Source organism: Hyaena hyaena, unplaced genomic scaffold (assembly GCF_003009895.1).
Source record: "Hyaena hyaena isolate Hyena2069 unplaced genomic scaffold, ASM300989v1 scaffold_325, whole genome shotgun sequence".
Taxonomy (NCBI): domain Eukaryota; kingdom Metazoa; phylum Chordata; class Mammalia; order Carnivora; family Hyaenidae; genus Hyaena; species Hyaena hyaena.
This window is the reverse complement of record NW_024080957.1, coordinates 812,418-835,553: the sequence shown is the minus strand read 5'-3', so window position 1 is coordinate 835,553 and position 23,136 is coordinate 812,418. Positions and strand designations below refer to the sequence as shown.

Here is a 23,136-nt window from a genome sequence, read left to right as displayed (position 1 = left end):
CCTCCAGCTGCCGGCACCATCAATCACCTCAGAAGATAAGCACATTCTTAAAGTGCTCAGTGCATATTCAAATCTAAGCCGGTGCCAGGGAAAGCTCTCCACACTGCCAAGCTGCCCTTAAGACCTAGGGCGTTCTTATGATGTTCTGGGGATCAGTAGGCCATCTCTTAGCCAGGGGTCAGAGTTACACAGCCCCCAAGGTCAGATCGCAGTATCCGTGGCCTAAAGGAAGGCCAAGGCTGTGAAAACAATTGGTCAAACCTCTTAGAGCTGTGCAGTCTTTGTCCGTCCAAGATCAGTTCCCTGATCCTGAGATAAAAGGAATAAGACTGGAAGAAGCAGCAAACAAACCAGGAGAACTGCTTTCCATAAAAAGAGCTCAAATAGGTGTTCAGAGACTAAGTTATAACTAAGTTATAACACTGATGCGTTGACTACCCTGTGATCAGCTGTACTAGCGACAGCAAGCAACACCACTGAATCCCCTTAGCTGAGTTTGTAAATCTTCAGAGAGAAGTTTAAGTTTGCTGGGTGGTTTCCTCGCTATATCGTATTACATAAGTATTTTTAAGGTGAAAATAAGCTCAAATAACAACAATAATAATCAGGAAAAGAAAAAACAAAATCAAGAATGGGAGTGGGGAGCATCAAAGTCCAAGACACAATGTTTCAGGTATCCTGTCCTACGTGGCTGGGGATAGTGACCTACACAGGGAGGAAAAAGTGCTTCTTCCAGATGCTTAACAGAGCAAACCTATGTGGGATATGCTCATATAGTCACTGCAACCACTTTTCTTATATCTCAGAGGCCTCCTGGGGGAGAGTCTGGCTGTGTCATCTCAACCCAGGCAAGAGGAGAAGAAAGCTGAGCACTTTTTGAGACTTCCTAAGTCTGGCCTCAAAACACTACAATATAATACAGTTTCAATGAAACCTCCAAAGCCTCTGATTTAAGATGTTGCTTGCACCTAATAAGCCACGACTTTGCTGCTAAGTAAACTTTTAGAATTTATACTCATCAACCCACATAATAGTCCCTTCCCTTCTAATCTTAGATCAGAATACCAAACAGAGGAGAAGGAAGGTTTAAGACTCTGTCCCGACTTTTACTAGTATGGAATCTTAAACAAGTTACCTAACGTATCTGAGCTTCAGTTTTTCCATCTATAAAATGAAAGAATCACTTTAGCCCATTTCTACCCATTGATCCACTTGACCTACCCCACAGAAATGTAGCAAAAAAAAAAAAAAAAAAAAAACTTTAAAAACCATGTAAAAGTGCTCTGTAAACTGTAAAGCACCATGCAAGTTTGAAGTATTATAATTAACAGTGTTAAAAGTACAATTCTTATGGGCGCCTGGGTGGCTCAGTCTGACTCTTAATTTCAGCATCTGACTCTTAATTTCAGCATCTGACTCTTAATTTCAGCTCAGGTCATGATCTCAGAGTTTGTGAGACCAAGCCCCATGTCGGGCTCTGTGCTGACATTGCAAAGCCTGCTTGAGACTCTCTCTCTCTCTCTTTCTCTGCCTCTCTCTCTCTCTCTCTCAAATAAATAAACATTTTTTTAAGTACAAATCTTAGCCTTAAAATAACTCAGCCAGGTCATTTGAAGGATGGACTGATCTGTACACTCCAACCAGGTGCCCTTAGCTGAGCTGCATGAAGGCAGAAGGCACAAGACAGTATGGAATGTGCAATGCCATAGCTCAAAGTCAGAGCCAGGGCCAAAGGTGGTAGCCGAGTCGCCCAGTTAGGAAAGGAAGGCAGAGAACTGACTAGGCTCGGGATAGACAACTAGCAGGGCAGCCTTGTGATTAAATAAGCTATTGAAAAGATGAGACAGACACAGGAAGAGGAGAAGGCAAAACAGCATGGGGACAGAGCTGAAACAGTAACCAGGCATCTCTGACCATAATCTGTAACTTATAATATAAATCCCCATCTTTGCAAGTTGCAAGTTGCATAAGAAGGATTAGGAATTTTTCTCCTCTTTCATCAGTCATTCATTACATTAGATATACTATTAAATTCCTTCTTTGCTATGGGCTATAACAACCTATTAAAATAAACTTCAATTGTTTTCTTTAATCCTAAAATATATTCTGTGTAATGCAAATTTCCGTGTTTAAACAAATGCACTGAAATATCACAAATAGTGGTCCTAATTTCAGCAGGAAAGTACCTGTCTTTATTAAATATAATCTGAAAACCAAAATTATGGCTCAACAAAATTCAGAGCAATTAGATGTGGCCAGGAAGATGCCATTTATCCATACCCTGATGTGATGTAATGCCTCTGAAATGCGAATGACTTACTATTAATCCACATACACATATAAGTAAAGTACTCTGGAATTCTTTCCTCATGTTCCCATTTCATTTTTTTTTTCCTATTATATCTAAGTATCTCTCAGGAATACTTTTCTTTTCTGCCTCTAATCTTTTCTCCAAGGGTAAACAATAAGGATTTCTTTGTTCTCCCATCTGCTTAAGATGATACAATGGTTAATTAATCCCTTGGTCTATTTTTTAAAGTTGCTTAAAATACATATTTCCTATAAGTAACCACCCTCAATTATTGAAATATATGAACAAGGGGAGGAACTGTACCCAACAGAATTTCCACAGGATCAAGCCAATATTTTGACCTATTATCATAGTACCATTCAGCTATTTTGTTAGCACTCCTCAAAACAAATCACTCAGCATGTTAGCCCTATAAATGCATATTCCCGCACGCCCACCTTTAAAATACAGAAGGCCAAGAGCATCAGCTTCTTGCTATGGTCACATATAAGATGGGAGAGTAGAGAGAGTGAATAAGAAGGAAAAACAATAAGGGAGAAAGATCTATATTCCAATGTGTTCCTACAAGCAGTATTTACTGAGCTTTGTTACTCTTCATCAAAATGCTTGCTCTCACAGAGCAATATTGCTTTAAGGGATCCCAGACATTTAACAGAGTTTAAATTATGTCCAGATCATGACTGGCCACGAGTATCCCTCTAACCTTTGGATACAGGTTGTGTAGCTGTTTCCCAGAATCCCTCCACCTCAACCACCCCTCCTTCAAGTGTTACATGTAGCGTGAAACTGAAAGAAATGACATATATCTCAAATCCCCAATAATTGCCAGGCACCAAATAAATGGTAGACCAATTCCTGAAATATTAATATTTCTCTGCATATCCCCAAGGAAAAAATCAGAACCCTGTACTTAATGATTTAAAATGCTGTAAGTAAAGATAGGGAAGTATATTAAATAGAGTGAGGCTTTTCTAAGAGACTGTACCAATTTTCTACTAGAAAATTCATGCTGCCATCAAGCATAATTTAAAAAATTTTCTCCTATAAACCCAATTGTCCCAAATATCTGGATCTGTTTCCCCAATTACAATATATACTTTATGGGCATTACAGTATTTACTTTTCTACCAGCTGCCCTCTCGTTTGGCAGAATGTTGCCAGAGATGAGTCATCAGCTTAACACTTTCCAGGCTATATCTGTTATGTCAAGGGGCAGCCCCGAGGTCCCTTCCTCTCAGGGAGTGGGCTTCCATCTTTTAGGTTCTATGGAAGGGATGTACCCATCATCTTTGCACCCTCTGATCAAGGGGAACCCCTTAGTTCACAGGTGCTCACTTGGTGGGAGAGCCTCGTCCACCCTCTGGTACCGGCTAACATCCTGGCGCACTGAAGGCAGTGATCTCAATGGCTGGTGGCCATTGGCTTGAGAACCTAGGATTAAAGAGAAAAAGGCACTTGGGTATTGTTTTCCTCTTTAGTATCAAAACAGTCCCTATAAAAATAAAATAAAATAAAACCAAAAAAACCCATCTAACATAAATCCTGGAGCTAGTCTCTTTTCTCTCTGGTGTCTCTCATTTTCCATATGAGGACCCAGAAACAAAAGAAGGGAACAGGAGATGAATGCTTAGTCAGAAGAGAGCCTTCTAGAGAAATGTCCCTCTGCACCCATCCCTCCCCTCCTCCACCTTTCCCCACTCTGGCTGGACCTGGTCATGTACTAATGCTTCAGGGTCATATAATGGCCACAGATAATGAAGGAAATAAAAACATAAGTAAAAGGAAAAGAGGAGGAGGAGAAGGGGATACTTTTGGCAGAAAAATACAGAATAAATAAATCATTCCTATTTCTGAGTTTAAGCTATTTCGGCATATGAAATCATCCTCAGCCTTTCTGATGCCTCTATTACAGAACAGTTCAAAGGAAACATTCTACCAAGCGACGTTCGTTGAGACATAATACAAATTTTATGTGTGAATTTGCATCCTGAGATACTAAGATAGCCTTTTTCTTCAAGAGTGGGAACGCATCACCTAACTTAATTAACTTTGTACTACAGAAGTCAAACTACTACATTTGATGCAAAATATATACGAAGTTCTGTTTTGAAGGTTTGATAGAAAGAAGACTGACTTAGATGTTTCCGAAAACCTCTGCAGATTACACGGATGTTAAAGCTACCAGCCTGTTTGGTTTTGTATCTACAACCTCAGGTCCCACTGGAGATGCATGATTTAAATCTAAAGACTGCTATATGACAAGCCTCTTATTTAAAAAAGAGAAGATCCATTAAAAAAAAAAAAAAAGCTAACTGTTGAGCCCCAAGGCGAAGAATTCAGAGAACAGGTGACCTGCAGTATAACTTACATCGAGGGACAAAACCTCGAGACCTCTCTTTAAGCAGTACGCCTGAGCCAAGAGCCGTACTGTCGTGTCCATCCTACCTCCGGTGGCGCCCTCCTCCTGGGCAGTGGCCCCTTCACAAGCCCCGTGGGCATCCCCGGCATCCCCGGCATCCCCTTCTTCTTGGGGCTGGCTCTCAGCAGCAGCAGCAGCTCCTTCCAAGCTCCCCCTCCGCTGCCAGACCTCCCCGACCTCCTCCTGGTTAGGGGGGGCGGCTGTGGCCGCCCCTGCCCCTTCCTCCTCTCCACCGGGCGCCTGCACCACAGGTAAAGAACTGGGAGTACGTATGGAATCCTGTGACCCTTGAGCGAGGCCACCGCTGGTGGGCTCTGCTGCACAGGCTCCATCTTCCTCCTCCTGAGAAGAAAAGGCTGGGGTTTCGGGAAACCGAGCGCTCTCAAGGGACGAGCACCGCGTGTCCACCGAGGACAGCTGCGTGGTAACGCTCTCATTGCAGGAGCTGTCGGCGCCCTCCAGGTCGCTCTCGCCCTCCGGCCTGGTGCTGGCCTCGCTCACGCTCTCTGTCCTGGCAGGGTCACTGGGCTCTGTTTCAGAGGACACCTGGGAAGGCTCAGACCCCGGATCCAGGGACTCAGTCTCACTGATGGCCCTGCGGCTTCCTCCCGACGTGTCGGAAGTCCCTGTGTCTGCCCCGCTAGTGGGCTGATCCACCTCTTGCGAGCCACACAATTCGGTGCTGCCCTGCTCAGCACTTGGTTGAGACTCTGGGCCATTTTCAGTTTCATCTGGGACTGGGCCTGAGGGTAAGGAGCCCTCTGCAAGCTCTGGAAGATGTTCTGGCTTATCCTCAAAGGAAGCGGCCTCATTTGTGGAGGCTTCCTCAATCTCCACTGGGTTGTCTTCTGGCTTGGTCTGCGAGGTCAGGCTCATGTCATCAGATCTTGACGCTCTGCTGAACATGATTAGCCCTCCTTCCTCCTCCAGGGAAGATGGATATCCCAGGTCTTGCTGGAACTCATGGTCTTCTTCATCTGAGTCGATATGAAGCATTGCATTGAGTCTCGTGTCGGTGGGAAAACTACTCCTCAGTTTTGGAGAGGCTCCCGTGGACCTCTCTGAGCAGGTAGTTGTGCCTGGCCTGGAATGGCCGCTGTGTTCAATAGCATCTAAGTAATCATTGAGTGAATCCTGACGTCCTCGGGGAGGTGAGGTCCTTGAAGAAGTAGAGGTTAATTCCTCTGAGTCTATTTCCAGAGTAGAGCTAGTCCTGAAAGAATGCTTGGGGGTCCCATCAGCAGCACTGTCCTCAGAAACTGGCCCATTAGAGCAAAGTGTGCTGTCATGATGGCCCCCTGGCATGTCCTCCTCATCAGAAGGGCTTCCTAGGTCTCCATTCACAGTATTGACTCCAAGTATTGTGCCAACAGCTTCTGGAGAAGCATCTGAAGGAGAAAACAGCATTTATGAAAACAAAGTGGTATTAACAAACTTTTAATGTCCTATTCCTTTGCCGTCAATCAATTCAACAAATTCAATCATCCCATTAAGGCCTCTTTACATAATTACTGGCTTGCTAAGATTAGCTACTCACTACTAAATGAGTATATTGTTGGTTACTTTGACATAGGAAGTATTTTTGTTCACTATTACTAGAAACTCTATAGCCTGGTTTCCAAACGCAGGCATAAACCTAAGACACACTGTTTGATAAACAAGCTTTCATATCTGCTTGGAAAACTTCAGCAGGTAATCATTTAAAAGCTATCATATTTTCAAAACAGGACACAAATTCAATTCTATTCACATGTAAACTGACAACTGAGTGAGACTGAACCAGTTTTTGCTACAGCAATGTACTTATCCAGACAGCTCACCTTCATGCACAGAAGACGTAACCTCCACTTTAAACTGGAGGTACCCACTCACGTGGTCAGCTGGGAGCCTTCGGCCAAGGTTGTAGCTGAGCATCTGATCCCTGCGAGAGGAGAAATACACTGGTGTCAGCCTTCACCTCCTCCTGCAGGCCACCCCCAAATGTCACACATTTCTCTTAAACCTTTCAGACTCATAAGAAAATAAATGTCTCAAAGGCATGTGATAGTCCAATGTAATATGATTCATTGGCACATAGAAATAGTTATAAACTCCAGGATGAAAAGAAATCTTGTAAGCAGAAAATGCAATACAGTATCATATGATTTTTTAAATGGCACTGATTTGCTCTTTCCCTGCTAACAGTGACCAAGAAAAGCATATTTTGAAGGTCATCAAGGAGCTGTGAAAGGCCTTCAGCTTTTGGTATTTTTTGACTCAGGTATAAAAGCACAGAGGGCCTGGTTCCTTAGCACTGAGCACAATCGGAAGCTGATCCTATGAGCACACAACAGGGAAGGACCATCACACAATGGCACGCAGGGCACTATGCTACTGTACTTGAAGTCAGGAGTCAGCAGGGTGAGAAGTGGCCGCCCCTGACAGCTGCTCCAGCTGTGGGAGGGGAGGGGCCGCTGAACTTCCTCTCCTCACCTGTAGAGCAAGGGGGCTGGGGCTGCTGGCCCTCACAGTGGGGGAGCCTGGCTATCACTGATTCCCAGCATGCCCTGTGAGTGATGCCAGTGGAGAAGCCAGATGTGCGCTGTGCTGGTGTCCTGTTGCCCCACTAAGAGGCGTGCTGGAGGGGAGCACACCAGGGCCCCATCTTGGCCCCCCACTCCAGCTATCAGCCTCCTTGAGGATGGAGGTATCCATCTTTTGTACTTCTGCATTTAGTTAATCAAAGTCAAATGCAATTACATCATTACCTTGTAGGAAGCAACTTTCATTCTGAATCTGATTTTATTCTTAATTAGGGAAAATAATCAAAGGGATACCCAATCACACCATCTGTGCTCTCATACTGCCCTCTACTGGCAACTTCAGAAGGAAAACAATGCTGCTACCTAACACCTTGCACCACGGTACAGTTTAGAGCTTCTAGTCTGCCATTTATTAGGAATGCACGTAACTATTCTGTTTGTTCGTCTCTACCTTCTCGGAACAATTCCAAATAGATGTCATCCTTTAAAAGAGCATGTGCTACTATAAAATCCCAGCTCAGCTCTTAGTCTTTTAACTTCAAAACAAGAATTTCTTAAAACTGTAATATTATTTCCTTTTCTCCTTTCTTTTCCTTTTCTTCACTAGAAACACTGTCATATTCTTTTTTCTCAATTGACGCTATGGTTTCCCACTTTGAGTGCATCATGCGTGCCACTACTAGACATAGTTACGTTACTTTTACATTAGAGTGTTCAAATAATGTCATATAATGATTGTAATCTGCATATAGCAGGGGTGTCTTTTTCTTTCTCTTTCCACTGCCTTCCCTGTATTTAGACAGCACCTAACATAGGGAGGTGCTTGATCTTTGCTCATGAACGCATGAATTTAGCAGCAAATTACATGGATCTGTCTTCAACATTGTGGTTCCTCCCCCATCTCTTGGGACATTAAGTCCTGGCAAAATAAAATTTTCGTTTCTTTGTTAAAAACAATTTGACCCTCCTCTTCTCCTCCTCAGCAAGTAAAAATAAGGTATTGATGTTGATGAGGAAGATTTATAAAAGTGGTGGATTTAGCGATGCAATAAATGTTTGGTAGGAATTGTAAGAAAAACTGCATCCATCTGTTTCGCTCACTGACATATCCCCAATACCAAACACAGTGCTTCACATTTAGAAGACACTAAATATGCATACACACATATTTGTTGAATATATTAATTAACAAATGAGACTCTTTACTTGGAAGGAGAATTTTAACAGGTGTTAGTTCTGTTTATTTACCAGACTGGCAAGATAACTCAATTCAACTATTCAACCTATAAATACAGGAAATCCTCCCTATTGGGAGATCCCGAGTCAAGGGTGTCATCCTCTGCTTAGTGCCTGTCAGAGGAGTCACCTGCCTTCTTGTTCTTAACCAGTTTTACCTGACTCCTCCTGCCTCTTCCTGTGATATACTATTGTGAAAAATAGATTATATATTATTATGATACATAATTATGAAGAATAAGTGCCAAAGTACTTTCAGTACCTGAGACATTCTCTTTCTTTTTTTTAATTTTTTTTTTTAATATTTTTATTTCTAGGAGAGAGAGAGAGACAGCGTGAGCAGGGGAGGGTCAAGAGAGAGAGGGAGACACAGACTCCGAAATAGGCTCCAGGTTCTGAGCTGGCAGTCAGCACCGAGCCCGACGCGGGGCTCGAACCCACGAACCGCCAGATCATGACCTAAGCGAAAGTCGGACGCTTAACCGACTAAGCCACCCACGCGCCCCTGAGGCATTCTCTTTCTAACATAATCAGAGGGGCTGACAAAGCACAGGAAAGTGATATGCATTTTGGACAAACGCAGGCCACTCTGTAAAATGTCACATTCAAACGAATGCTCTCAAAATAGGTACTTAGTAAGGATTCTAGCTCTTTCTACAAAACCACATTCTGTAAAACCTCAGCTACCTCAGAGGATTGCAATCTACCAAACATATAAGTAATGAGAACCCAGCACTTTTCAAGATGAATCAATTACTTGATGGAAGGCAATCATCAGATCAGGAATACATATTTTGGTGTCAATAGCTGATATACTAATAGGTAGTGTCATTCTTATCTAATAAAGCAAATCCCCAAGTATCTTTTTCAGGCAATGCTTTAAATATGCTTATCCAGAAACATGTCATAATTCTAATATTTTACAAATTCATGCTGGACCTTCCTCCAGTGCACATAAATACATGACTTGCAGTTTTCTAAGTGTTCAGTTGTTTAAAAGACTAAATGAAAAGCCAACAAATCAACAACAGTTTTGTGTAGTGAAAAGGCTTTATTTTCCCTTGTTCATTTTACTGGTGCACATAAATTCATACTTTTATCAAGTGCGATATTTAATTTATATGATTATAATTATATAAATTAAATGATAGATATATTGTATTTACCATAGTTAATTCTGACTCTTTAAAATCTTTCACTTTCTATAAATCCTACAAATAACTTTCTAAAAACTTCCTTAAGTATATTATCTCTACCAGAAGCAATAATTGTGCTTTCCTAGCTTTTATCAGATAAGCCAGGCTGCTAAGATTTCAGTATAATATATATACTTCATGTATGCGGGTCTCTGATGGTCTTCATGATCTCTAATGGCCAGAGAATTCAAATCCATTAGAATCTCTTAGTTTCAGATTTTGAAGGGGCCTTCGAGATCAGCTGATCTAAATACCGTATTTTTTCAGATGAGGAAACTAATGCCCAAGTAAATTATGACTTGCCGAAACAGAAGAGTTCATTGTTAGAAAGTGAATACAAATGATCAATCTTCCTTAGTTAGCTGGAATAATATCACACTGCTGCCCATGCTTAAAGTGCTGCCGGGAGTCTAGAGCAGACAGATCTGAACTCAAATCCCAGCTCCACCTCTTGCTTGCTAGCCTCACATGCCTCACTCTGAAATGGGTATAATCACATTATTTACCTCCTGGAGCTGCTGAGAAGATTACATGGGCTAATGAGAGTAATGTACTTAACCCCTGACATAGAATAAGCTCTCAGTATCTTTTTATGTTGTTTACTTTTATTTTTTACTACTGCTGCTACTACCAGTATGACTTCTGCTGCTACTACTATAGTCTGCTGCTGCTGCTACTGCTGCCATTTGTTCCTGTTCTCTTACAATGAAAAAGATTCAAAACAAGATGCCCCATTATCACCACCTCTATTACCACTGCTGCTATCACTACTACCAATACCACTATTACTACTACTACTACTGTCACTATCACCAATACCACCATTACTACTACTACTACTACCACCACTATCACTACCACCACCACCACCACCACTATTACTATTGCCATATGTTCATACTGTTCTCCTACAATGAAAACAATACAAGAAAAGTACCCTCAGTGCTACCTCAGAGCAGCAGTGTTACTGAGTTTGCTGGAAGCTACCATGTAAAAATACACATACCATTTCTGACAAGGGATGTTATGATTTCTTAACTACTTTATTCACAGTTTGCACAAAGCTCACAGAAAGAAAACAGACATCAAAGCACATTTTAAAATTCTTTCAGTGAGTAAACTTTAGTGGCCTGAATGAATGTGTAGGTCTAGGAGCTCTACTCTAGTAACTCCTGTGAGTCAAGGCCTTGTTTTAAATGGCCCTACAACAAGGTGGTTTCTGTTTTTCAGGAATAACGAGTTGTTTGGATGGGATTAATGAGGAAAAGGGAGCTGTCAACTGGACACTGGATTCCTACTCTAGGGAAGGGCTTTTAACTGCAACATTTCAATATCCTCAAAAACAACTGAATACTGTGACATTTGACACTGACATGCTAATGGTGAGCACATCTTGGTAAAGACAGATACCCAAAAAAAGGTATATAATGAAAAAAAAGTGCCGTCTGTCCCACACAGTTTAATGAGTATATGAACACTTATATTTTTAAAAGAATTATCTTCCCACTTCTTATCACTATAGAAAGTCCTAGGACTACAAAGTTTCATTTCAGTTGCTTCTACACAAACTAATCGCGACAAGATCCCTCCAAGAGGGGGCAGATTACCCAATGGCTTGCCGCTCCAGCAACCTCTGGACTGGAATGGTTAGTTTCCCCAGAAAACGCTTGATGATGGGACGGCTCTTGGCAAATTTGTCTTTAATCTCAATTTCTAAGACATCGGTAAGAAGTGCAAAAAAGGAATATTTCTGAAAACAAAAACAGATAACATGGTGATTCAAAAGAAAGACAAATATGAAATTATACCATTTTATTATTACTTAGAAAATGGTATCTCTTAAATCCCAGCGACACCCAGAGTCCACATTGCTAGAAATATCTGCAGCCATTGTCGTTCTGAGTGAATGATCAGCATTCACAATGATTACAAGGCCTCACTTAAGGACCTGTATGACCAAAGAATCCCCTTCAATCATTCAGACCTTCCTGGTTCAACAGTTTTAGATGTTATCAAATATTAAACTGTGCACAACACAGTATTAGCACTTACTGTATTTATTGGATTTCAATTCTTTGAAATTTAATATCCTGTTATAAGATAGTTTCATATTAACCATTGTCATTGATTAACAGCAATTTTAACTCTTAATACCATGGTATTTTGAAATTATACAGCATTGGTTAAAATACCCTTTCACTTAGTGGCTAAAGTAGAAACATCTACAGAATACTGTGGTTTCTCTTGACAAATATAAAATAAAACAATGCCTAAAGGGAAATTACTTAACTTAAAAGGCCCAGAGGGTCATTTCCTCTGGGACAGAAAAATGCATATATGAAGCTAACATAAGCTTTGTTGTTTTGCTTTGCAATGTCATTGGAGAAAATCAGATTGAATATTAATAAGAATGTTAAATAAACATAAAGTGCTTTATTCGTTTACAAAGCTTTCACATATATTGCCTTCATGTTATTTTTAGAAAGATAACATTTTCTTTTTCTTGTTTTTATAATGTTTATTTACTTATTTATTTTGAGAGAGCGAGAGAGCATGCAAGCACGCAAGGGGCAGAGGGAGAGAGGGAGAATCCCAAGCAGGGATCTATGTCGGCCTCGATCTCACAAACTGTGAGATCATGACCTGAGCTGAAATCAAGAGTTGGACGCTTAATCAACGAAGCCACCCAGGCACCTCAGATAAAATTTTTTTCTTAAGGATGAGAATCTCAGGATAAGTGATGAAGCCAGGAATCTAACCAGAATCATTTTATTCCATTCCTGATATTATCCACACAGCCGCAGTGGTGTGAATGGTGCCAGCCAGCTTGACACTACTAAGTTCATTTAGGCATAACAATTAAAGTTCCCCAAAGGGCCATGTTGTCTAGTAATTTGCTTCATGGAAAAAGCACTTGCTTAGAATAAGAGAGCTAAGATTAAGCACTACTTCTGCCTCTGAACAGCTAGTTACAAAAACACTTCAAGCTTCAGTTTCGTAACCATCAAAATGGGTGAATGATGATCTCATCCCTTATGCCCCTTATTATGTATATACTGATAACATGTTTAAGAACTTTGTAAATATAAAATGTTAGGAAAAGAAAAGTTATTGCTGGTATCATTACCAGCTCATAGTGAGATACATGCTATGTCTTCTAGGCTTCTAAATAGGTTAAATTAAGTGGTTGTGCCTTTAAGAGTTATTTACCATTTGGAGATCATAAGCAGTTTTTTAAAACCAGGTGTAAGAATACATGCAATGTTTAATCCATTTAAATAACCGTTGGAGAAACATCTTGCTGTGCTGGCAAGTCTCAAAGAGCAATACCATTTTTCCCATCGGTTTTAGATCCCCTGGAATATCTCCCTCTCCAGGGACATATTTCTACAAAATTGTTAGAACATATTGTTGTCATTAAACACTTAGGAAAAGGTGTGATGAACTATATAACTCCTACTCCAATAAAGGTTTACCCAGAAACACTCTAACACTAGTAGGTGAAACATGTCTTAGATCTCTGAGAAATGGCAGGAGAGTACGTGCTTTGCTCATTAGATGAGAAACAAGATCTCTGTTCCTTCCTTGACTTTCCCTAGTTCTTATGTGAAAACCCTCTGTTTGATTTCACTGATGCAGTGCACTAAGATGACTGGTATCATAATGTGGCTGTAAGAAACTTCAAAGTACCTATCTACAACACATCAACAATCTGGCTTCCCTTGGGATGACAACTCCTTGAATGGCTTATTTAATTAACCAAAATCTAGAAATCCAAAAACAATTTGCCAAAGCCCAAAGGGAGGGTAATTCCTCTAATCTTTACTGAATACATACTCGAACAAAACATAAAAAATTTGGGGGGGGGCAGCTTTTAAAGTTTTTATTTTAAGGGGCGCCTGGGTAGCTCAGTCGGTTAAGCGTCCAACTTTGGCTCAGGTCATGATCTTACAGTTCATGGGTTCGAGCCCCACATCAGGCTCTGTGCTGACAGCTAGCTCAGAGCCTGGAGGCTGTTTCAGATTCTATATCTCCCTCTCTCTCTCTCAGAAATAAATTTAAAAAAATAAAATAAAATAAAGTTTTTATTTTAATTCCAGTTAGTTAACATATAGTGTTCTCTTACTTTCAGGTATAAAAACATAAAAATTTTAAATAAAAACAGGATCAGTGTTACTGACTTTTCCTTCTGCTTCAGTCTCGAATACATCTCTGCAAGTCAATGTTATTGACCCTGTCTTTACTTAAAATTTTAACCCTTGTTCACCATGAATTTTTTACATGGATTTTCATTTTTTTAAATATTTCACTAAAATCTTAATTTTGATTATTCAGTCTTTTGGCTCCCTTCAGTCATGCACCCAGGTGAGGACCCCACTTGCTTTGCCCTATACCTGGCCCTGGCTAGAAGGGACTGTCTCATTCTCCTCCTCTACTCTTCCTAACAGAATCCTGAGACACCTTAGCCATCTTGCCCATGCTCATAAAGAGCTCAATGATACACATAAGAGAGATGAACTTGGCCAACCTCCTGTCAAGTAAAAGACCCCTGAGGATCATCTTACCTCTCGGTGCCAAATTGGATTAGTGGTGTTACTGATGATAGTAGACCTTCTCTCCTGCCCATGGTGGGCACAGGTGGGGAAACTGCTCTTCTTCCCTGGCTGAATGGACATCTTAAGATAAGGGTCAGGATTGAAAAACATCCCTTTCTTTAGCCCAACTGCTCTAAGATCTTGAAAGAAAGAGAGGGGAGGGAGGGAGAGAAAGGGAGAGGGAGTAAACAATAGTAAAACAATAACAGTTAATCACACTATGATCGCTTAGATAAGTAAGGACAAGTTAGTTATGAATAATTCCAGCAGAGGGGGTGTGTGTCTCTTGACAGGTTGAAAAAATGAAGCCAACATTTACCATCACCTTATAAACCTAAACTGACTTTTCCTGGGAACCACTTTGATTCTAACGTGCAACTTCACCACCATTTTGCTATATGGTTTGGCAACCAGCATTTCACACAGTATCTTGAGAGACATTCTTAGGAAACAGTTTATTTAAAAAAAAAAGGAATGCTAATATGTTCTTTCACGAGAGAAAAATTAAGGCTTCTACATACATATATGAAATTATGGACCTATGTTTAATTGGGGGTGAAACTTCAGAGCACATATTCAGTTGTACCACATTTAAAATGTTATATATTCCACAAATGTAATGAATATTATGGGGAAAAGGAAACAAGAAATATTTCTAAAATTTGAATGCTACCTGCTGTATTAAATAATTTGATGGTTATTAACTTAAATATTTGATGGCTGTCCCAGAACATCTTAGACTCACCAGTTGTTACTTCACAGCTGCTCAATTTCTGGCTAAAATCTGGTAAGTGAAGAGACTGACACTTTTCAAAGGAGTGAGGGTAAGGGATACACACATGTCAAGTAATAAACCCAGCTCTGCTGGGTCCTCAACACCTTTCTGAGAATATCAGTTTGAATAAGATTGGTCTGAGAGCTAAGGGATCTTGAAAGCTTCTGGAATAATGGACTATTTCTAAGTAACTTGCTGCAATTATGATCAGTCTAAGGAGGTCCTGACCACTGGTCCAGACAGAAATTATGCAGATGCCTCTGAACCTCCAAAGACCTTTAGATTGCCCAGATCAGCTGGATGACAGACTCGGTATGATGACCGTAAATCATGGCAGGTCCCCTGAGTCATCCTACTCAAGCCCATTCTTGAGACATAAAGTCTTTCTTAGAGGGACAGAATTGGCGTGGGGTTGCCCTTAGAACCACATTCTCCAGGGGTTGCTTCCTGGAGGAGGCTCACCCATGGCCATCAAGGACTTGTGGGCCAGAGTGCTGTCTAATAACAGCTAACTGACAGCAGAGGATGCAGTTTCATCTGTCAGCCAAGACTGAAAAATTCAACCGAGAGGCCCTTAATGCTAAGGACACTTCATGAAATACAGTAAGATCTTTGATCTGAAAACCATTTGGAGAAGAGAAAGATGAACAAGGAACCAGACAGGCACTTCAGAGAAGCCACTGCCATTTCATTAGCCTTACAGTCCCCACTCCTGGCACTTCATAAGTTATGGAGTCATTCTTAATACAGCACCTGCATCTTACTATCAATTTAATAATGCTACATGTTTTCACTTGGCTTTATTCAGCATAAAATAGCTTTGAGAGAAAAACACAATTTGCATACTTCTTTTCTTATCTTTCTTGATTATGCTCACCTCAGACTCAAAGGCAGAAGAATGATATTCTTTAGATACTAGATCTACTTCTAAAGAAGAGATTTCTTTGCAGTAAATGAGGAGTAACATGGACAGAAATGGCTGCCACAAAGCCTGACAGAGCTAAATTATTCATGCAAAGCATTCCTTTGAACAAAAAGCATTCCATCAGAAGATTAAGCCACTGTGATGAAACATGTCACTATTAAATAACCCTCATATCAAATTTTTCCACAAGGAATGCTACACAAATAAATCTTTGTTAATAAATAGAAGAATCTACCAATTATTTGGAGTCTGTTTATTCTGTTCCCTTATCCATCTCATTTCTGCTCTGGCATCTCCATTTTGTTTTTTATATTTTTACTGCTCATAAATGTCCACATCACCTAATAGATCAAAAAAGAGCTCAAAGTCACAAAAGTATGACATGTTAAATATTCTAGTTTAAAGTCTTATTTGGAGAAGAGGATTAAGATAGTAATCAAAATACAGTTTTAGGGACACCTGGGTGGCTCAGTTGGGGAAGCATCTGACTTTGGCTCAGGTCATAATCTCAACAGATCAAGAGTTTGAGCTCCATGTTGGGCTCTGTGCCGACAGCTCAGAACCTGGAGTCTGTTTCTGATTCAGTGTCTCCCTCTCTCTCTGCCCTGCCCCCCTGCTTGCGCCTCTGTCTCTGTCTCTCTCCTAAAAATAAATAAACATTAAAAATTTTTTTCGTAAAAACACAGTTTTTGTTTAGTTGTAGAATTCACTAATTTGTGTCCCTACTTACAACAGATTCTCAAGAAGAGAACGTTTGCAGGCGACCATTCTACGATGCTTAAACGCTCTTGGCTAAACACCACCATTCACTGTCAACATGGTACAACTGGATTAATTAATTTTCAGAATTACCTTTCATCTTTTTTAATTTTTAGCCACTTCTGTACATGACCCGCAAATATCTGACAATATATCAGTAAGTAAAACAGATATAAAGTAGCCAGCCACCCTGTGTATTGAGGTGGGATATTGGAAGAAATTATATTTAAAGAAAAGCATCTGGTGATGCCCCAAAGCTATTTCCTACTTTTTAGGAAAATGTCCAGGGGTTTTCAAGTTCTAGATGGTCATTCTTCTATGGTGAGTTAATTAACATCCCCTCTGGAGTCAAAATCAGTATGTATGTGTTGTATTTGGAATGATATTGATCATTTAGAAGCTTAAGCAATGTGTCTAAACTAAGAAGACCACGTTATAATCAAACTAAATTTTCTGAGCCACGGAGGTTGGCTAACTGTTCCCTACCTATAAATGAAGGATTTCTCTACCTGTAACCCCTCAGGACTGTGAAGGTCTACAGCACAGCCAAATAAATGTTTTCAGGAGATGCATAGACACTGAGGGTAAGGGAGTGGTACCACTGGCAGTGGTTCTTCAAAATGCCCTTCTAAAAACCTAGATGTGTTTTAAAACCTGAGGGTTCCAAACAAAACATACTTATCGGCCAAAATTGAACCACAAGCCGCCAGTTTACAACTTCTGAGATTTGCCAGAGAACCAAACCAAAAAATGGCTTTCATAGTAAGTAACCTCATATAGGGGAGTAGGAACATGCTAGAACAAAAATGGTACTCCGGAAGGCCGTGGGCCAGCAATGAACTAATGTACACACTTTCATCATATGTGGTAATTACACATCATGGAAATATCTGTTCTTAAAATCAGTTTTCTCCCACTCTTTAGAATGTCAATTTTCATCCACAACACTTTCTGCAGCCAAGAAAAGTGAATCTAATTTAAGATTTAGAAGCACTGCACCAATGGGAAAATGAAAACAAAACATCTTATTGTGACAGACATCTGTCAGACTGCATTTTATATGTGTCATAGCACAGTTGTCTGTTTTAAAAGTTCATTTCAAAGCCTGATTTCCTTAGTGTCTTCCTGACTTTATAACTGCCAATTAATTTTTTAAATCAGTAGCTTTCAAACTTTTTTGACTGTGATCTACATATGAAATATATTTTATTCTGAAGCCCAGTATACACTTACATAGGTGTGTATATTTTGTGTGTGAAACTTTTCAGTTTGCATAAACTGATGTTCTCTGTAAAAATATTTCCCATTGGTGAAAAACTGAATTTTTCCCCCTATTCTTTTTTTTAAACTGCTGGATTCAACTAAATTAAACTTACAAAACACAGATGAGTTCTAACTCACAATCTGAAAAGCAGTGCATTTTCATAAACATACAAGCAATCAGAATATTTCACTAACCAGAAAAGAACAAAATAGTTGTCGTATCAGTTTTCCAACTTTTACGTGAATTTCTCCACAGAAATAGGAGTATCCCTTGGCTTATTTTTCCTAGTCTCCAATATTTTCCTTTCTCTAGATGAGCTAAGCACACAAGGTTTTCCTTTGTTTTTTTTTTTTTAATTTTTAATATTTTTATTTATTTTTGAAGGACAGAGAGACAGAGCATGAGTGGGGGGGGGCGGAGCAGACACAAAGGGAGACACAGAATCTGAAGCAGGCTCCAGGCTCTGAGCTGTCAGCACAGAGCCCGATGCAGGGCTGGAACTCACCAGCTGTGAGATCATGACCTGAGCTGAAGTCAGACGCTTAACCGACTGAGCCAGCCAGGTGCTCCTAAGCACACATGGTTTTCAATAATCAAAGTTCTCCAGTAGGGTTAGCATATGTTAAAGTATTGTTGTTTTTTTTAAAGTACCTATATATAGTTATAGTCATTTTATCACTAGAAAACTTGGGGGAAGAAATAGTTTCTGAGCTTATATTAGTTATCTAATTTTTTCATGGTAAGAAATATATTTGAATTTCCAGAAGTATTACCGAAAAAATAAAGAACTAGTTCACATATCATATATGAGAATCTGTAGACAGAAGTGACTATTCATGCCTTTGAAATTATACACTTTCAAACTGGACATCACATTTAAAGACATCCTTACCAGACAAAGTAAAGCTAACGAGTTTCCGAGAATGCTGACTTCCAGAAGCACCTCCTTCCATGCCTTCTGCCCCCATCTGCAGAGGAAAAGCACATTTTTGAAGTTTCACAGGAGTATGATGGTACCCAACTTTCTTAGGGAACCACATATATTTACAAATGTCATGATTCTTTGTATCAAACATGCATTGTAGTATATGTTTTTCATATGCTATAAATCTTGGAATCCCGACAAAAAAATGCATATTTTCAGAGATGAGAGAAAGAGTCACACCTAAATTTAATCATTACCTCACATGAAACCAATACGAACTTCTAAATTACCTGGGATAGGAATCAACCTACTTTATGTCCTTTTATTTCTTTGATAAGAATATAGCTGATATATAGTAAATGTACTAACATTACTATTTCTGTATTAAAATATTTCTTTGAATTAAAAACTAAACACCAAATTCCTTTAGATTTATTAGGAAAACAGAATCGACTAAGCAGGTGATTGATATCAAGCTCATCCACATCTATGTAGAATTACCCTCTCCTGCCAAATATTTCTGAGTGACCATGTGGATGCCCTCTGCCCTTGTAGACTCCTATTCTACTGTGCTGTGTGTACGTGACACAGCTACTAGAATTAGCAGTTATAAGAGTCTGCAGTGCTGCTGTACTGATTATTGTAATGTTAAAGTTTTCCTAAAGGCTTCCAGGTAAACTATATCTCACTTGAAACCAGTCATTTATGGACCACCAAGTATGGCAAATTTAGCCTTTCTCCCAATTTATACACAATTAGTGCTCAACTTATGGTACACTAGAAAAACAAAGGTTTCCTAGTTCTCTAACAAAGAAGCCCACAATACTGTAAGAGACCGAACTGAAGGCAGGATAAATTTTGAATAATTGGGAAATAGAGACCACATTTCAATTCTAAACTATAGATTAAACCCTTCCATCTAATCTTTGCAGCACTCCTTCACTTTTTAAAATATCATATACCACCAAATGCTAACTGGTGGAGCCACCTGGAAAACAGTATGTGAGTGACTCAAAAAATTAGAAAGAGAATTACTATATGAGCCAGTAATTCTATGATGGGATATTTGCCCATGGAAGATGAAAACCCTGATTCAAAAAGGTATATGTACCCCTATGTTTACTACAACACTAGCCAAATTTTTACAAATTTTTACTGCAACATTTTCATATTTTTACAATAGCCAAAATATGGAAGCAGCCCAGGTGTCCACTGATTGATGAATGGATAAAGAAGATGTGGCATATATACACAATGGAACATGACTCAGCCATAAGAACAATGAAAGAGTGCCATCTGCAACAACATGGATGGAGCTAGAGAGTATAATGCTAAGGGAAATAAATCGGTCAGAGAAAGACAGATACAGCATGATTTCACTCACATGTGGAATTTAAGAAACAAAACATATGAACAAACAACAACAAAAAAGACAAAAAAACCCAGACTCTTAAATACAGAGAACAAACTGATGGTTACCAGAGGGAGGTGGATAGGGAGATGGGTGAAATAGGTGATGGGGATTAAAGACACTTACTGTGATGAGCACTGAGTAATGTATTGAATTGTTGAATCACTAAACTAATAGAACACTGTATGTTAAGTATACTTCAATTCTTTAAAACTCGTATACTGTTAAGAGACAAAACTCTACTAATCCAAGCAAAGTTGAACAATTTAAAAATAAATTCCATTCAAATTTTGAAATATACATTTCTGTTTCCTTCTCCTTTTTTAAAAATGTTTATTTATTTTGAGTGAGAGAGTATGCACACATGAGTAGAGGAGGGACAGAGAGAGAGGGAGACAGAGAGAGTCCCAAGCAGGTCATACACTGTCAGTACAGAGTCCAACGTGGGGTTCAATCCCATGAACCCATAAAATCATGACCTGAGCTGATATCAAGAGTCAGAAGCTTAACCGACTGAGCTTCCCAGGTACCTCTCTACTTCCTGTACCTTAATCCAAAACTATTTTGCACCTGATGTTTTCAAATGTCATCTGCAGTATACTATGGTATTATCCAGGTAACTTTATTTTATTTCATCCATAAAACCAACTTCTTGATAAGTCTGGAATGGCTCTCAACAAGTATGTACAGTTTATCATACTGTGTTGTTCCCCTCTGACTCATCATCCCCCAGCTTAATTGGAACAGACATAGCAGCAAACTGGCCAGTTAACTGATGGCTACCTCTGTCTCTTCCTGCTTCCACCACACATCCCCCTGAGCCAGAAAGTGATGTTCAGCGTGAGGTAGTACAGACTGCTATGAGACAGACTCTCAGCAACCTGCCCTCCAAGTCCTGGGTACAGCCTGATAAACCATAGCTTCCCATCAAATGGACCACTTCACCCAATAAGACGTGTTCCTTCCAAAAACATGTTGTCTCTTCCTACTAAGCCACAACGATGCTAAGAGAGTTAAAGGAGATGAAAAAGATTCATGGTCTGTCTTCATTTAAACCTGTTGAAGATGTTACAAGATATTATAGAAATACAAGAAAACGCCTTCAAATTCTCATTTTAAAAATGTGAACCACTGTCTGGCAAATGCTAATGTGAAACAATTCTCACAGAATTCACAGATAGCATCCTTTACAACCGCAGCAAATGCTCCTCTGAAGTAATACTCCATGAATTCAATTTTATCATTCATGACAATAAAGTCAGGAAAGACCAAACATTATCACTAGACATAAGAACATTGGTGATAAGAAGCACATCTGCACTCAATGTTTAGAGAGAGGTTTCAAAATAAACTCACACCATAGATTCATTCCAGGAAAACCCAGAAGGGACACTGAAACCAAGTATTGAAACAATACATGGTAGTGAGTGATGCTAGTCTTTATTTGTCCCCTAAGCTAAAGGATTTCCTGTTCCAAGTGCCGAAGACACATATCACTGGGTACTCTGATGAATGACAATGACGTCAAAGTACAAATGACAGAAAAAAACGCAACTTTTTAAAATCCTTGATTCATTGCAAAAAGATCTATGAGAAAGGAGACTATACAGTTAGGATGGCAGCTCATTTCCTTCCTTACAGAGGTGCTCAGATACTTCTTCCAGGACTGTTCTTTATGTATGGTCACGGAATAATCAAACTAAAATATCAACGTTGTCAATCAGTCACAATAACTAGACACATGTCATATAACCAAGTGACCATAATGCTGTGGTAGAAACAAAGCACTTATGCCCACCATGAGGTATCCCCTAGACTTCCAATTTTGGACATATATCCAATTGTCTTAGCTGGGACAGAAATCTATTGACCACCAATTCCATTAGTCACCCTTTGAACAAAAATATTCTATTCTGATTGCCAGGGCTGTATCTCTGAAGTTTTTATGGCTCTCTAAAACCTGTCTGAAGAAAATTAATTATCTCCAAACTACCCACAGGCTTTGACAGAGTAATCTCAATGCAAAATCAATGGAATGAGATCGGTGTTCACCACGGTGTAAAGCCTTGTTACCTTCAGTGATATCTGATCACTTAAGTTGCTCAAGTCCAAGAAAATCTAAATCTAGAAAATCATGCTTGGAAGTTATTGGCTAATTTCACACACAGTTACTTTTTCAAAGGTTTTATTATTAACAACCTCACTTTCCCAGTTTTGTAATTTTTCTTTTTAGAATATTAATTGAAGCATATTCCAGAGCTTAGTATGTGACAGGGTAGATTTCATAATCAATGACTGTTATTCTCCTGGTGACCTTCAAAGTCTGGTATAATAAACGTGGATTATTCTTTTAATTCTAAATTATGTTTACCACATGGGAGCTCAAACATAATTCAAATGAGAGTAGATATTAGGATACTGAAGATTTTGCAAATACTATTCCCACTATCTGAAATGCTCCTCCTCCCGCCCCTCCCCTTCACCTAAGTAACTCATACTCATCCTTCAGACTGTCCTGCAAATACATCTTCTTCAGGGAAGCCTTCCAAGACCTGCTTGATCAGGATAAATTTTTCTAGTATGTGCCCTCATAGCCCCATTTTACTCCCCCTCCCGCAGTAATTATCACTGAAATAAACATAATTGATGTCTCCTGTCCCCACCAGACCAGTGAGAACAAGGACTGGGTTTTTAGTTATCATGTCATCCCTGATGATGGGTGCAACATCTGGTACTTAGCAGGTACCCACTGAATATCTGTTTGAATGAATAAATGAAAAGGAAAGACTTCATGATAT

General features: G+C 39.6%; 1 protein-coding gene across 1 annotated transcript in view; it reads right to left on the bottom strand.

Annotated features, from left to right (window-relative positions):
• Positions 1-23,136, bottom strand: part of HECW2 (HECT, C2 and WW domain containing E3 ubiquitin protein ligase 2) — a 232,044-nt gene that overhangs the window by 120,800 nt on the left and 88,108 nt on the right. The window contains exons 4-9 of the mRNA XM_039248971.1: positions 18,895-18,970; positions 14,250-14,419; positions 11,292-11,434; positions 6,551-6,651; positions 4,757-6,118; positions 3,647-3,742 (exon numbers count right to left, since the gene is read on the bottom strand). Of these exons, the coding sequence (XP_039104902.1) occupies positions 3,647-3,742; positions 4,757-6,118; positions 6,551-6,651; positions 11,292-11,434; positions 14,250-14,419; positions 18,895-18,970 (1,948 nt within the window). The remainder of the gene's footprint in view (positions 1-3,646; positions 3,743-4,756; positions 6,119-6,550; positions 6,652-11,291; positions 11,435-14,249; positions 14,420-18,894; positions 18,971-23,136) is intronic.